General features: G+C 41.8%; 1 protein-coding gene across 1 annotated transcript; it reads right to left on the minus strand.

The window, feature by feature from the left end:
- Positions 1-11,427: 11,427 nt before the first annotated feature.
- Positions 11,428-15,776, minus strand: LOC135524512 (small ribosomal subunit protein uS8). The gene is made up of 5 exons (XM_064952110.1): positions 15,689-15,776; positions 14,613-14,750; positions 14,082-14,161; positions 13,761-13,846; positions 11,428-11,561 (listed from the first exon to the last, which is right to left on the minus strand). Exons 2-5 carry the CDS (start codon positions 14,743-14,745, stop codon positions 11,468-11,470), a joined length of 393 nt encoding a protein of 130 aa, XP_064808182.1. The 5' UTR covers positions 14,746-14,750; positions 15,689-15,776; the 3' UTR covers positions 11,428-11,467.
- Between the last annotated feature and the right edge of the window lie 1,923 nt (positions 15,777-17,699).

Genomic DNA, 17,699 nt, shown 5'->3' on the forward strand with positions numbered 1-17,699 from the left:
ACTAACTCATCATCATCCTCATCAACACACTCCCAGTTCCCTACTAACAACTCACTAACTCCTCATCATCCTCATCAACACACTCCCAGTTCCCTACTAACAACTCACTAACTCCTCATCATCATCATCATCAACACACTCCCAGTTCGCTACTAACAACTCATCATCATCATCAACACACTCCCAGTTCCCTACTAACAACTCACTAACTCCTCATCATCATCAACACACTCCCAGTTCCCTACTAACAACTCACTAACTCCTCATCATCATCAACACTCCCAGTTCCCTACTAACAACTCACTAACTCCTCATCATCATCAACACACTCCCAGTTCGCTACTAACAACTCATCATCAACACACTCCCAGTTCCCTACTAACAACTCACTAACTCCTCCTCTTCATCATCATCAAGACACTCCCAGTTCCCTACTAACAACTCACTAACTCCTCCTCCTCATCATCATCAAGACACTCCCAGTTCCCTACTAACAACTCACTAACTCCTCCTCCTCATCATCATCAAGACACTCACAGTTCCCTACTAACAACTCACTAACTCCATCAATAACTTCCTTTCCTTCCAGGTCTGCATGCAAACAGCAGACTAAGGTGATGTGAATGCTTAAAGATACTGTACATCTCTATTGAGAGTTTCAATATTAGAATCAAACTCCTTCCGATTCACCTTGGTGAGTTAAGCATCATTAACGTTTCATATTTCCCCCATCCACTGTGAAAATAGTCCCAGGGCTGAACCACTTTTCAAACAGAAAGCCTCAGGCGACAGAGGCCCTAAAACCTTAAAGGTAGGACAAGGGGTTGTTATGACGGGCTTGTCTTGATGGACACCCCGCCACAGTGCCACTGTTGAGCAGCATGTAACAGGTAATCAGATTTAAGTCATTTAATCAAGTGGCAATGGAGTGATTTTAACACCAATTGTAAAATATGTGACTTGGTTTGTTTATGTGTTTCTTAATGTTTTAACACCGTATTAAGTAATTTGTTTACTGCAGCACAGTACAGCACCTAAAGTAAGTAGCATTATAAACAGCTACTCGAATGCAAGGTTTTATATTATGTAGTGACACAGTATTAATTTATGAACGGAATCGTTTCCCTCCACCTCTTGGCCTCCCCATTAATACATGGGCATTAACAGACTTTATAAACACTCTGTTAATTAATTGTTGCTTAACACGCTGCAGGGTGGCCATGGTGGCTTTTCACGGGGCAGAGACCCTGCATGTGTCCCAAGTGGGACACTATGTCCTACAGGTCGCTGGTCAAAGGTAGTGCACTATACAGGGAATAGCATGACATTTGGGATGCATAACCTGGATACCCACAGGTGGCCGCGGATCCGATCCCCATAAGCCCCCTTCCAGATCATCAGGCCCTGGTAAGATGATGCCCTTGAGGACAGGACAAATGGATGGCCTGCATTCACATCCATAAATTCACAGCTTTTCTAACTATCTCATTCATCATACGCCACACACTCTCTCTCGGCAGCATCCCAAAATCCCCATCTCCCCCCCCCCATCCCCCACCCCCAGGTTTGCTACCTAGCAAACGCAACAGTAAGAAAGAGAGATATTGGGGACAGTGTATGACCGTATGATGACGTGAGACCTCCATTTCACCTTGGAATGCCTAAATCGCTTGGCTGAGGGAACAATATTGTCTCTACAATAGATGGATACATTTTATGTCCGCATCCCAAATGGCATCCTATTCCCCATGGGCTCTGGTCAAAAGAAGTGGACTATATAGAGAATAGGGTACCATTTGTGAAGCTACAGCATATCTCCACACTTCTCCTAACGGGTTCTCTAGTCACCATATGTTTGAATTTAGTCAGGTATTTAGAGAGATAGGCGAGAGAAGCAAACGGTGCCATATTGGGTTTTCAAATAATTCACTTTCTGTGTGTCTGAGGATTATCGGAGAGTCCAAAGGAAATGCAGAATACATTATGTCTTCGTCCCAAATGCCATCGTATTTCCTAAATAGTGCACTACTTTTGACCAGAGCCTTATAGGCCCTGGTTAAAATATGTGCACTATGTAGGGTATAGGGTGCCATTTGGGATGAAATCTAAAGCACCACCTGGAGAGGGAATGTAAGACACGAACAGGACAAGGTACAAAACACAGGTTTGGCGTCAAGGTGCAGGTTGAGATACATATGATGATTTCATTGCATAAATTGAATGTCTCTTTTTTTCTCCCTTGATCTCTTGTTACCTCCTCTCTCCCTCTCTCTGACTGCAAATTAATTTGTGGACAAAAGACAATAGCAGACGGTCTGAATAAAGTAAAATGTATTTCATTTCCACCTAATTTTATGTCATTTCATCCTATTCCACCATTTCAATATTAATTATGTTATCTCTGAAATCCATCTTAATTAGTCTTTGCAATACGGGTCTGGCAGCAGGCTCATAGAATATACTGAAAGAAAGGTCCAGCCTTGTGTTTAGTGAAAACGAGACAAGGACAATTGGCTGTGTCACGACCACCCCCAAGTGGCCGCTGTGTGTATTGCAGCAAAGGGAAGTTAAAACGGTGGAAGAGGAGCATCAATTGAGGAGACTGATTCACTACCCATTTATCATATGATAAGACCGCACTCTACTTTCCATAGTCATGAGATACAGTTGGACTGGAGACAACATGAATGCCAATTTCATACCCTCTGAATGCAACAGCAAACTAGATATTCTATATGAATATATTACCATGAATTTTTATATGTAGAATATTTGAATACATTAAAAATGTGAATAACCTTCATAAGTCTTCCTCAACCTGTACACAAACACAACTGACTTTGACCCTGGTTAACGTTGCCACGGTAATACAAGATGACAAACAGGTCAAACGGTAGCAAGGTTTACTAAAGCTTCCCTCACTTCATTTATATGTGTTAAATTGAATGTTTTTCTCGTTAATGCCTCCAGGATGAAATAAATGTGCAGGATTTAATACCACCGGCCATAATGTGCCATTCCCACCATTGTGTTATGATGCACAAGCACGTTTTAGTCCCCTCGGCCGCGCTGCGATGATGACATGTACAGGTAGTTTGGTATATTGTCAGAGGAATAAGAATTAAGGCGTGGTGGTGCAGGAGACAAATGTTCATAAATAATGCTTTGACGCTACTACGATGAACTGTTTTAGGAGAACCGTGTTTGTTGAGAACGTGGAAGGAGCTTCCTGTCATTTCTGGTTAACTTCCTTCAGTAAATAATACCATAGAGAATACCATAGAGAACTCCCAAAAAACTTTCTAGAACTCTCAAACGTTCAGATCCATATTCATATCCGTACAGAACAGACGTCACAAACCCAGGCACGGAAACATCTCAGTGCTGAGTCTCTTTTATACCTAGATAAAGGAGGCCAAGATAGCAGACTTTTTGTTTCAGTATTAATGTATTCCATTTGTTGCTCGTATGAGTGCAAATCCCTCTACTGGCATTCTTACGGGTGCTGCTCCCCACGACATATGGTGCTGTGTGTGTCTGCCATCAGGGGTTTCCGACCTCTTGCACCCAAACTCAGCATGTGGTTGCAGGGGCGCGTCATGGACACCAAAGATCTGAAGGGTCACAAAGCTGTGGCCCCCGTCCATAAATTGGGGAATTTTGTATTAATCAAACACCTGAAACAGCCATTTCCTGCCATCGAGAACCATAATCATTATGCTTAATTCTACGTAAAAAAAAAAATGCATATCGAAGCATTCCTCTTGAGTGGTCTATGTTTCTTTTTTTTTTTAACTAAATTTGCATCTCTGCTAAAATCTGGGTAAAAGATTGAAAGGAATTTCATTTGGAGAGTTTCTCCTATTCTTCTCTTCAGATTCCCTCAAGCTCTGTCAGGTTGGATGAGGAGCGTTGCTGTACAGCTATTTTCAGGTCTATCCAGAGATATTCGATCGGGTTGAAGTCCGGGATCTGGTTGGGCCACTCAAGGTCATTCAGAGACTTGTCCCGAAGCCACTCCTGAGTTGTCTTGGCTCTGTGCTTATGGTCGTTGTCCTGTTGGAAGGTGAACCTTCATCCCAGTCTGAGGTACTGAGTGCTCTGGAGCAGGTTTTCATCAAGGATCTCTCCGTACTTTGCTCCGTTCATCTTTCCCTTGATCCTAACTAGTCTCCCAGTCCCTTCCTCTGAAAACCATTCCCACAGCATGATGCTGCCATCACCACGCTTCACCGTAGGGATAGTATTGGCCAGGTAGTGAGCGGTGCCTGGTTTCCTCCAGGTTTCCTCCAGACGTGACACACTCTTTGGCATTCAGGCCAAAGCATTCAATGTTGGTTTCATCAGACCAAAGAATCTTGTTTCTCATGACCTGAGAGTCCTTGAGGTGCTTTTTGGCAAACTCACCCGAATACGCAATTTGACTGTGCGGCCAGACCTTGGAAGAGTCTTGATTGTTCCAAACTTCTTCTATTTAATAATAATGGAGATCGCTGTGTTCTTGGGGACCTTCAATGCCGCAGAAATGTTTTGGTGCCCTTCCCAAGATCTGTGCCTCGACACAATCCTGTCTAGGAGCTCTACGGACAATTCCTTCGACCTCATTGCTTGGTTTTTGCTCTGATATGCAATGTCAACTGTGGGATCTTATATAGACAGGTGTGTGCCTTTCCAAATCATGTCCAATCAATTGAATTTACCACAGGTGGACTCCATACATGTTGTAGAAACATCTCAAGGATGATCAATGGAAACAGGATGCACCTGACCTCAATTTTGAGTCTCAAAGCAAAGGGTCTGAATACTTATGTAAATTAGGTATTTGTGTTTTCTATCTTTCATAAATATGCTAACATTCCTAAAAACCTGTTCTTGCGTTGTCATTATGGGGTATTGTGTGTAGATTGATGAGGGAAATGTATTTAATACATCCTAGAATAAGGCTGTAACATAACAAAATGTGGAAAATGTGAATGGGTCTGAATACTTTTCGAATGCACTGTGTCTCCCTTTCATACTAAGATGTTTTTCTGCCAAGTTTACCATACCACCAAACTTTCTTTATATCTGAAAAGTATTGCCGGTATCAAAGACAAAACTTTTATTTCCGCCAAACAAGCTAGCAATCATTTCGGTGATGTTGAAAAGTGGCATGTACTACCCTCTTAAACTCCTGATGGTTGCTAGGCAGTTTTACCATCCTCCTGGCAGTTCTAAACTTTGCAAAGCATGTCACTTCGCCCATCTATTCACATAGCCCACCACTAAGCATGCACTGTTTCCTTTACCTCAACTAGATGGATCCATAAAGAACTAAAGACGAAAATATTAGAATAAAGTAGGCTAATGCAATTGAAGGCATGTATTCATTTCTTTGCTTAGTGAAACTCCCAGTCATCCACTCCACATAGTGTGGTCAACTAGATTATCATTTCAGAACCGATTTGATTGGGACAGAGTCATTATGCTGATTTGTGACAAGCATGAATATAGGTTAGGATATTAGCTAGGCTACAATTAGACCGGGAAAATGTTAGTTCCTGATCCTCTTGTCTAGTTGGCTCATTTTTTAGAACATTTTGCCACGTTATGTATATTTTTCTCTTTACTCACAGTCGCTTAGTATCCTAGACCTACTCCCAACCAAAAGCCTGTGACTTCACTGACTTGTCTGATAATCAATCAATGTGATTTTGTTTCACTGAATCTCTGTCTGTATAGGATATTTGGTTAAATGGTTTCTGTCTGGGCAAATAAGTGGATGTGGTATAGCTCATGTATTTGTTTGATCCTCTATCATTGATTGGAAACATTTAGCATGTTACATACATACATTAGCAATAATTCCGGGCTATTTTGAGCCCCATATTTTTAGGGGGCTTTCCTGTTTTGCATGTTATTTTTGCATTAATATGAGTCACATATCAGTTTGAAAACCATGTAAAATAAAATTTAAAAAAATATATAGCTCAGTGCTTTCTGTGGTGGTAGGGCAAGCCAGCAGAAAATGCAGAGTGTTGCGCCGTGATTGGCTCAGTGTTCTGTCACTCATGGGGACACTACGTCACCGCCAAGTCTAAGGGTAGACCTCGAAAAGTCTAGCCCCTTGGGTGCTGCCATAGAGTTACATTATAAGTGCCCATCCAAGAAGGCTTAAGGTCATTGGCCACAGCTAAAATGACATCAAATCATAGTATATCTACAGTAGCTTTGATTCGTACTGGTCATGTCAACATCATACTTTCAAAATCTTAGCTAGCAAGCTAGCAGTCATCATCATGAATCAAGTCGACAATCTACTGGCAAATCCTTTTTAATCCTTGTCATATGAAGAGAAATAATGTAGAGAAATTATACATAATACATATCGGTGCTTTTCGGCCATTGGACATAAACATTGCACAACAACTTGGAAACCAAAAATTAAACAATGAGTGCTTTGGAAGGAATCTGCACTGTAAAGCTATCATTAGCCTGCTATTCAGTGGAGTGGCTGTGTGGTCCCAAATCTAAGATTGTGTCTCTTTTCCTAGTTTAAAATGATAAACATTCAACATTGGCCATGCTGTCAATGAAGAATGATTTGTGCCTCGCCCAGAACAACGGTTAACTCGGAACTGCAAAATCTTACTTTAGTGAGTTCAAGACAACAGGGAACTCGGGAAAAACTAGCTACGACTGGGAAAATAAGTTTTGAACTTTCATTCAACTCTGAATTGTAAACTCTGAACTCTGGCCTCTTTATAGAGCTACGACGTGAAGATCATTATTCAACTATTTATTTCTTCGAGTTCCCAGTTGTCTTGAAAGCACCATAAATCCAGAGAATACCAGACTTTGATGACCAAATTTGCCCACGAACGACCACCGTGCCAACTTCATATTGTAAGAGCTTTCATTCTGCTTATATGCCCCCTGACTTGGTGTACAGGGAGAACACTGTAAGAACGGCCCATGTTCTGAATTCTGTCGCTGTACATTTCAAAGTGCTGAACAAATAGTTATATTGACTACGTCCGTCCTAGCTCGCTCATTAATGTCTTAATCGAAATTACGGATTGCCTCTTATCCACTCTTTGTCTCCTCATGCCATAGTTTGTACATCTCAGTTGTCAGTAGAAAACAAGTCAGCCATATCAGCTGTTTTTTTTAAAGGCATTAAATGAGGCTGAATTAACTGTTTCACTGCCAGACAAGGCTCCACTGATAGCCAGGTGTAGCAGTGGTAAGGTGTTGGGACTGTTTTGAGACAGCTTTATGTAGGCCCTCACAGTTTGTGGGCACCGTTTGTCACCATTATAGTGCAAATAATGTATTGTTTAGTGTTGTGTAGTGGCTTTGCTTTACCCCACCAAGATTTACATGCTAAAATCGCCATTGGCATTAATGCAGCCTAAATCAAGGGTAGGCCTAAGCCTATTATTTTGCTCGACAGGCAACTCCAAAGCCTGCAGAGGTTGTGAAATATGAACAAGAGACTCACATGCTTTTAAAAATAGGATTGCTATTATTTTGTATTGGTATCATGACAAATATATGACCAAATGCCTGCTCCCTAACAAAGCGGAGTGAGGGGAGGAAAAAGATTAACCGCAGATCAAAAAGGCATGGGCTTGGACTCTGTTTCAAAAGATCATTTATATGACAGCGATTCCACACGTTACAGCCAAAATACAGTAAATCCTATGTGAAAGCAGTACTATTCAGTACATTTAGTTATTGCTTGCATTTCTAAAGTCTACCAACCTTACCAGCAGGCTTGCCAGCTAAGATAGTTAGACAAGCTACTTACACTAATTTGATTGATAGCCTGATATGGCTTCTTGGTATCTAGTTATGAGGTTGATAACCTATCTGGGATAGCTAAAGCCAACTTCATAAAATTGCTAAGTGGCTAGTATATACATTTCTTTACAGGACAAATCTGAGGGGCACGTGCCTGTGTGGTTGGTTGCTATTGTGCTCAAACGGTCCCACCTTGGATCACAGCATACACCAGCAGCTGGGGGTTTCATCATTCCTGATTTCATGGTTTCTATTGGTCCTGCCAAAACGTTGTGGAGTTTAGCGTCCAGGTCAAGAGAGAACGAAGAGTTCATTGCGGGCAACTGATTATAATAATACACTCGATACTTTGATAAAGCCAGGAAGATAATGACTCTTTAGTTGGTTAATATTTACTGTGAGCAATAGGAGAACGGACCCTGCATCCACCTCCAGGATGACCCTGGACTTCTCATCGTGGCCTTGTCATGAACATGCACCCCCTTGCTAAGTGGTGTAAAACCCCTCATCTCTCTTTATCTCTCTCTCTCTGAGCTTGGACACCCGTGTCCCAGCCCTCCCTGGGCTTCAAAGCAAAACAGCAACAAAGACTTTGGTTGTCCTCTTTACGCAGCCAGCGCATAGTGCTGTGAACCCATGAGGGAGTAAGACAGTCTCTGTGCACTTAGCCCATATAACATTGTCATAGTGCACTGTGTGCTGCTACCCGGCACTTTGGCGCAGATGCATTAGCTGTACCCTTCTACACCAAGTCTGGCGTAGGCTGCTAGGTTCACAACAAGCGGGCTCTGGGGTAGGAGAGATGGGATGTCTGTGTCCCATCGGTGAGGTAAAGTGGACAGCGACAGATATCCCACATTGTGTCGTGGGAAAGTGCTGCTTTTAGCTGTAATAATAGCCACCAAGGACCAAGCCACCAGACGATGCGGACAAATGTCAAAGATTTGTCCGTTAAGAAAATAAGGAACTCATTTTATGGGTGCCTTTGCAGTAGACTGGATCTAGGGCTTTTTGTTGTGCTCCACTTTCAATGAATCCAACACAAGTTACAACAAACTCATTACAGTACAGAAACATCATCCATTCCCACTGGGGCACACCCTTCCAAACCAGCCATGAATAGGAGCACTCAATATTTCATGGAATGGCAGCATCGTGGAGCAACACACCATCTGCAGTAGGCATGAGGGACTTCCATTGGAGCTGACTTGAAAAGACCTGTCATGATTGACACTTTCAGACAGTTGCTTCCCATTTCCCTCCAAGTCTTCATGCCTACACGGACAATCAGGCAATTTTATTTCCTTGACATGACCAGACCAGGAAATCCTCCGCCAAGATACAGCGTATATAACCAAGGACCAATATACAAGTGATTCAGCCTCACTTGATGCTGGCGAACAAACGCTGGACTGAAAGTCTACTTTGCATTACAAAATAGGCCTGTTTCTTGAAACTGTAGCTTAAAATGCTTTAGAAGAGGTAGAACGCAGCTACCTGCCTGCTCACACTAAGTAATTACTACAGTGCCCGAGGGCAAGAGAGGGAAGGTTTCAGACTTCATTTAGTGTGAATCCAGTCATTCATTATCCACATCTGGGGCAGCTAAAATGGGGGAGGTCAACCCTCCAGACGCATTTTCAGAATTCAGCTAAATAATTGTGGAGGCCACAACTGAATCCCAGGAACACTGGCTCAAATTGCCATCTTGCATCTACACAGCTTAACTTCAAGGTTGATAACAGACATCTGAATACTGTGCTCTGAATACCACACCGGAAATATACTCTACAAAAATATAAACACAACATGTAAAGCGTTGGTCCCATATTTCATGAGGTGAAATAAAAAAAATCCCAGAAATGTTCCATTACGCACAAAAAGGGAGCATTTCTCCTTTGCCAAGATAACCCATCCACCTGCCAGGTGTAGCATATCAAGAAGCCGATTAAACAGCATGATCATCAGGTGCACCTTGTGCTGGGGACAATAAAAGGCCACTCTAAAATGTGCAGTTTTGTCACACAACGCCACAGATGTCCCAACATTCCTGCAGTCAGCATGCCACCAGAGTTGTTGCCAGAGAATTTAATGTGTCCTTCCTGTTTGGCCCTGTCCGGGGGTGTCCTCGGATGGGGCCACAGTGTCTCCTGACCCCTCCCGTCTCAGCCTCCAGTATTTATGCTGCAGTAGTTTATGTGTCGGGGGGCTAGGGTCAGTTTGTTATATCTGGAGTACTTCTCCTGTCCTATTCGGTGTCTTGTGTAAATTTAAGTGTGCTTTCTCTAATTCTCTCTCTCGGAGGACCTGAGTCCTAGGACCATGCCACTGGACGACCTGACATGATGACTCCTTCCTGTCCCCAGTCCACCTGGCCGTGCTGCTACTCCAGTTTCAACTGTTCTGCCTTATTATTATTGGACCATGCTGGTCATTTATGAACATTTGAACATCTTGGCCGTGTTCTGTTATAATCTCCACCCGGCACAGCCAGTAAGCCTGGTTCCTCTCTAGGTTTCTTCCTAGGTTTTGGCCTTTCTAGGGAGTTTTTCCTAGCCACCGTGCTTCTACACCTGCATTGCTTGCTGTTTGGGGTTTTAGGCTGGGTTTCTGTACAGCACTTTGAGATATGGGGCGGCAGGGTAGCCTAGTGGTTAAGAGCGTTGGACTAGTAACTGGAAGGTTGCAAGTTCAAACCCCCGAGCTGACAAGTTACAAATCTGTTGTTCTGCCCCTGAACAGGCAGTTAACCCATTGTTCCTAGGCTGTCATTGAAAATAAGAATTTGTTCTTAACTTGCCTAGTTAAAGGTAAAAATGTAAAAAATAAATATCAGCTGATGTACCAGTCAGAAGGGCTATATAAATACATTTGATTTCTCTACCATTAGCTGCCTCCATTTTAGAGATTTTGGGGCCTCAACTACAGACCAAGTATATGGTGTTGTATGGGCGAATGGCTCACTGATGTCAACGTTGTGAACAGTGACCCATGGTGGCAGTGGCGTTATGGTATGGGCTACAGACAACGAACACAATCGCATTTTAAAAATCGCTGGAAATTTGAATGCAGATACAATTACGAGATCCTGAGGACCATTGTCGTGCCAATTATCTGCCGCAATCACCTCATTTCAGCATGATAATCCACAGCCCCATGTCGCAAGGATTTGTACACAATTCCTGGAAGATGAAAATGTCCCAGGTCTTCCAGTCACCATGCATGTCACCCATTGAGCATGTTTGTTATGCTCTGGTTCAACAGAGTTCCCGGCAATATCCAAACTTCGCACAGCCATTGAGAGGGACACCATTCCACAATCAACAGCCTGATCAACTCTATGCGAAGGAGCTGTATCGAGCTCAATGCGGCAAATGGTATTCACACAAGATACCGACTGGTTCTGAACCACGCACCTACATTTTTTTTTAAAGGCATTTGACCAGCAGATCCATCTTTGTGAAATCCAGATTAGGGCCTAATGAATTTATTTAAATTCACTGATTTTCTTATACAAACTCAGTAAAACCTTTGAAATAGTAATTTATATTTTTGTTCAGTATAAATGACTCATTCTCAATGTAACAATACATAAAGAGCTTTTGACTGTAGCAATCTAATAAGACAAAATACAAAGTCCAGTCCACTGGATTTGGTGTTTTATTTCGCAGTTCTTTACATTTTAGAAAAAGAATCCAAGAATTTTCCCTCCTGTGTGTTTTCGTCTGGCTTCTTCGTGGTCCATGATGCCAGCTGAGGTGGTCAGCACAATGTATCTGAAGAAACAGAAAAGATGTGCAAGACATGAGTTTATAAAAACACTCACAACAGGCAGACTTTAATTTATGGCAAGCAGTAGGGAAATTCTAGAACAAAAGTACATTTAACATTAATAGACTAAGACCGTGAAACACCAGGAACAGCTGAGACAAATCCAGTTGAACCCCTTCTAAAGCAACATCAGTCACTTCCATTAATGCCATACAACACTTAAACAAGCATTTCCCAACCTCATCCTTCAAAAATCTGCTATAAACCAATTGCAGACCATCATTACCGTATCAAGACAACTTAAGGTACTGTTTTGCTCTCCACTCCTGAACCACTTTTCCGCAATAATTATGTGGCCTCCATTTATATTGTATGGAGGCCATTATGATACTAAACATTCAATGCTTTTCCATTCAAGCAATGTTAGCAATGCATGTGAATGTACAGAGTGAAGCCTATCATAACAAGAAATGCATCACGGCGGTAAAACTACTCCTGATAGTGACTATCCAAATCACATTCAATCTTCACTTTAAGAGTCATTCTCTTAGAAAAAGCTAGATGCAACAAATGTTATGAAGTCATACAGGGGGACTGGAATAAAAGCCTGCACACCCATTAGCTCTCCTGGCTCTCATTCTATTCTTTAGAATTGCACTAATTATATAAAATGTGGTTTCTAAAGTACATCAATTTAAGTAATAAGACGTTGCCCCTTTAAGAGGAGGGCTTTCAAAAGAGAGACATGGCTACAGCAGGCCAGCCAAGATGAATGCTAGGTGTCTTTTTGTAGCTTTCTTTTTGCAGACCATCAATTGGTCGCCATTAGCCAACCTATTGCAATTTTTGCAGTATTGAAGGTTTACTTTAGTATATCACTTCTCCTAAAAAAATAAGCGCAGCGAGTGGCTTGATAAGAGTAAAAATAAGCATTTGACAGTTTGTGTGCGCCTCAAGTACGTGTGAACGCCTCAAGTACGGTGGAGTTCAAGAAGTTGCGAGTTGAAGTTAAATGAACTGCCAATTATACTGCTCAAATACAAATAGCATGACTTTCCCGCCTGTAGCCCTCAAAGGTTTTCTATGACAGACTGACACGGGTAAACGCCACAGATGGAATGCCAAAATGCGCCAACTATAGATGGGTTAGCTGACAACAACAAGAGAATGATGCACATGCTTTAAACAGGGCAGAAGTCCAAGCATTGTTGTGGATGGCCAGATAGCTAGCAAGAATGACAAGAAACTGCCCTGTGGGGAATCGTGACATGTTTCAGCTAGTTCATCTCGTTCTTGATGCCATATCTTGTTTTGACGTGTTTTGACTGATTTCACCTCATTGCTAATGGCTAAAGTTCGCTAGCTAGCCAACCACTGTAATAATGTATTTGAGTGACACATGCTTATTGTGCAAATTTAGGTTTTCAAGAAACAAAGGAGACGAAATACAGTCCATATGTCAACCACCTAAGCCAGCCCTGTCGGTTTTTCCCCATAGTTGCAGACGAGTCATTGTGACACACCAATTAGATTTTATCAGTCCACACATATCAATAAACCTGTGACCGTGACCTCACCACATCCACCATTGGACTTAAGTAAAGCTGAGAGCAATTTCATACGCATAGTGATATTGTCAGTACATACTCAATCAACCATATTCACCCCCTTTCCTACATGCAGGTCAAATCCTGTTCAAGATGCTGCAGCAATCATATTTCCATGGATGCATTCAATAGAAAGTGGGAGCACACAGAGTACACTAAGTCCCAGGGACCCAAGTTGCCCATCCCCGACTTATGATACAAGTTTTAGTTCCCGTTGCCCAGGCTGCCCTCATCTTTTCAAAGAAAGTGCATTTCAAGGACTGTTCCAATCTCCATCCCAGCCAGCTCCCAGCATCTATAAATACTAGACTAATACTGCATTTGCTTGCTCTCAATGCTATCGGAAGCTGAACATTCAGGCACGGAAATAAAAGGCGATTAGTTTACTTTCTTTGACATCCAAATAAAAGTTCAGAGATTTAAAGTCTGTGAAACCCGGGGCACAATTTTATACACCCCAAAGGAGCACATTAACACGACATCAAGAGCTGCATTCATACGCGAAACACCGTAGCAAACAAAGTCGCCACTGATGAACCGTGATACGACCACTCCAACATTCATGCCACCATTAGGGTGCTGCTGACTGATTCTCACCCAAACTGTCTTGAGGGCAGGAGGTTGTTCTGCCACTTTTCCAGATCCTTCAACTGGAGGTCAAAACGAGGGCTGATCACACCACACTGAAATTAGCAAAAGAAAGATTAGAAGTGCCAGGTGCAAATATACAATTACACAGGTAGGCTGATAATGCCACAATGCAGAATATGACCAAGAAAAAAAAAACATGCCAGAGAAGATGAGCAAAACAGAGGGGTCTATAAATCTACCTCAATACAAAAGAGTAAAATGAAGTAGAATGGCACTCAAAAGGTCTGATGGTAGTCCCTGTGATGAAGTATATTTAACGTTTTTTACCTTGTTCAGCCTGCCAGTGAGATTGACGACAATTTTCCCAGCTCTGTGGTCGTCGATGATCTCAAACTCACCAATGTAACCTAGGGAAACAAGGGAGGCAGGGAATCAAAATCAAGTTCAGACACACAGCATTGTCGACAGGGTGTTACAGGGCTTGAACTCAGATCCCTCAACCGGAGGTAAGCAAACCCCCCCCCCGAGGGAAGTGGGTTATGCAGTCTCCTGGTCCTACCTGTAACTGACACCTGCACATCTTGTTGACCCCCCGGAGGGAAGTGGGTTATGCAGTCTCCTGGTCCTACCTGTAACTGACACCTGCACATCTTGTTGACCCCCCGGAGGGAAGTGGGTTATGCAGTCTCCTGGTCCTACCTGTAACTGACACCTGCACATCTTGTTGACCCCCCGGAGGGAAGTGGGTTATGCAGTCTCCTGGTCCTACCTGTAACTGACACCTGCACATCTTGTTGACCTCCCCCTTGACTGGACCCATACCACTCACAAAACAGGTGATACATTTCAGTAACTCACCGTGCTTCATCATGACAGTCAGGAAACGTACAATGACCTTCGAACACGGCCGGATCAGAACCTGGCGTTTCCCACGTTTCTCAGCATTGTTGATGCTTTTGAGCGCATCCGCAAGAACGTTCATGCGCACCATGATGCCTGTCGATCAGAGATGCATAAAAAGTGAATTAGTTTCAGAGTTGTAAGGCAGCCAACTTACTGCCCAGCTAACTGGTTAATAATAAAGTCTAATAGTGGTTAGTTATCTGTGAAACTGGCAAGCTAGCGTTAGTCGTCGAGCTAGCTATTGACTTGACAAATAAGTCAGCCAACAAACTGACTGTAAGCTAGCTCAAATGTAGGTAGATGGACATTATTGAGTATGCAATGACAATTTGAGTATAGGCTTACCTAACTAAGCTAAGATATTACCTAGAAAAGTATTGTCCAACTAGCTGGTGAGCTAACGTTACGTGGTTACTTTGGTGAAGAAAACAGAAGGCTACATACTCGACAGACATTATGCTAGCTATCCAAATTACCTGGTTAGAGCGAACCGTCTACATTTCACTGGCCAAGACGTAACATTCGAATGGCTAGCGCCAACAATTTCAAAACTGGGACAAGCGTTAGGTCCTTAGATATGAAATTAGAAGAGGTTTGCACGGCCATGCAGACACGTTTAACCACCACCATCGTGACTGTCTACCACGCATGGAAGGACTACATGTACGGGCCAAGCTAGCTAGAAGAGTTGGTTGGCAAACTGTACTGCTCAACATTTATACCATATCTTGACAATATAGCAAATGTGTCGACTACTTCAGAACAAAACGTAATTAGCGTAACAGTATTAATTGTCGGGTTTTATTCATGTTCTAGCTACCAATACAACACACCAGTAAAACGGACAGTGATGGGGACTTTACGAATCACAAGACAAAACACCAACATCTCACAACATATCGACACAATAACCATTTCGTGACATTAGTACATTATTAAACGTTTATATAATTTCATAAATTGTGTTTTAGACGGCTGGATGGGTTAGATTTGGGAAAGATTGACAATGAGATTTTAGAGGGGGCCCTTACCGGTTCTGCAATATGGCGGAAAGAGGAAGTAGGAAGACCAAGCGATGAATTATGGGAAAAAACGAAGGTTTTTTACGACTAGTTCATGCGATCACCAGCTGAAAACCACTGGGTTTATGAAAACTTGATTCAAAATAAGCTTGATAAATATATATATATATATATATATTATATTTATTCAGACAGTGATTTAGATGCAAATGCATCCTTATTTTTCAGTCTCATTACTTTATTTACCCTTTAGTCTAATGCAAACAAACTTCCAAGTTGATAAAACATGCATGCAATTCAATTCATATTGCTGATTATATTTGTGCAAGAAATAGAGATTTCTAAATTAAAGTCAAATCTACCAAGATATTTGTGTCGGTAAGCAAATGTAAACGTCCAAAACATATTACAGTCTTTCTGAAACATCTCTAGTGTCTCTCTTTTCATATTTACAGTTGTAGTTGGGGAGTCTGTAATCCCTTTTCAAACTATAGTATCTTATGTGGGGCTTTGGTTTAAATCTAAAGATCGCCAACTAGTGGTTGGAGTGTGGGAAATAAATACAGTACGATGTTTTACCACTAGGTTTACCGAGTAGATTATGCTTTATTGAAACCTGATGGAGTTTTTTCTTTAAATCTCAGAGCTTTAGAATTTGAGGACGAATTTAAAATAATGATTTAATGACAGGAGGATCAATCAAAGAAAAAGTAACAAAGCTCACTCTGAACAGGTTTTCAAGGACAGTCCAACCTTTTATTTATTGTTCTGTATTCAATTCAACATACATCCACTATATAATGCCTATCAAGTTATAGTTCTGTTTACAAGGTAAATATTTCAAGCAAAATAGGGTTCATTACATACAATTTAAAACAGTAGCAAATCAAACAATTCTGATTATAATTACCATACAAATAGATTAGATATAATCACATTAAATGATTCTTTAATGATGTAAATTATGTAGATATTACAGTACATGACACACTAGCTGAGTAGTATCGACTACAGTGTTTTTGAAGAGGAAACATCACTTAAAAGGGTCCATGGGAAGATACATTAGGTTCAAACACACTTCATGGTAAACTCAAAGAAAGAAGAGATGGTCACAACCTTCTCTTGATAATATACAATATTATAAAGTATGACAATTTCTCTTCATTTGGGCCACTTTTGCAAGATCAAACATCCCTTACTTCACATGCATATCAAATATATATCTATATATATATAGATTAAGTCAACGTTGTAATTGCAGCAGCAGTAGAAATGTGGGCAATATAAACTGTAGGATGTGTGTGTGTGTGTGTGTGTGTGTGTGTGTGTGTGTGTGTGTGTGTGTGTGTGTGTGTGTGTGTGTGTGTGTGTGTGTGTGTGTGTGTGTGTGTGTGTGTGTGTGTGTGTGTGTGTGTGTGTGTGTGTGTAGAACACATTCAATAAAAGTTAGAGAATGGTCTAGGCACTGCAAGTGTCCTTGCTTCATTCTCGGGCAGTGTTTGAGCTTGGGCATGGATCTAAAACAGCAGACTCATATAATATATCCTTCCAGTCATCCATCTACATTAAAATGTACATTTCCTCTGAATACTGTACCAGTCCTATGTTGGCAAGATGATAAAATGTGCCAATAGCTTATTCAAAAATCCTCAAAAGCAGTACGTTTCACTTCACAAAATTTTGTTGAAGTTTTGTATAGTACATGTAGTTGGGTGAAAGTGTGTTGCAGGTTTGGTGTCTGACTGGTTAGCTACAGGTACCTGGCACTCCTCGTTCTCCCTTGAATCAAATCAAATGTGAGACACAACCCAGGGGTAAACTGGAATCACTCCCCTCCCCTCTTTAAACTGTCCAGGAGAGGGATCCTGGAGGCAAACTGTAACGTTACAGACAGACATAGTGTAAGCCCAGTGACATACCCACCGGTCAAGGCAGCATGGTAACAGTGGAGCACAACGGAATGGCTGAGCGGCACAAGAGAAGTAACCAGATTCTGTACCTTTCATGGTTACGTCATAAA

Source organism: Oncorhynchus masou, chromosome 4, assembly GCF_036934945.1.
Source record: "Oncorhynchus masou masou isolate Uvic2021 chromosome 4, UVic_Omas_1.1, whole genome shotgun sequence".
Classification (NCBI taxonomy): Eukaryota; Metazoa; Chordata; class Actinopteri; order Salmoniformes; family Salmonidae; genus Oncorhynchus; species Oncorhynchus masou.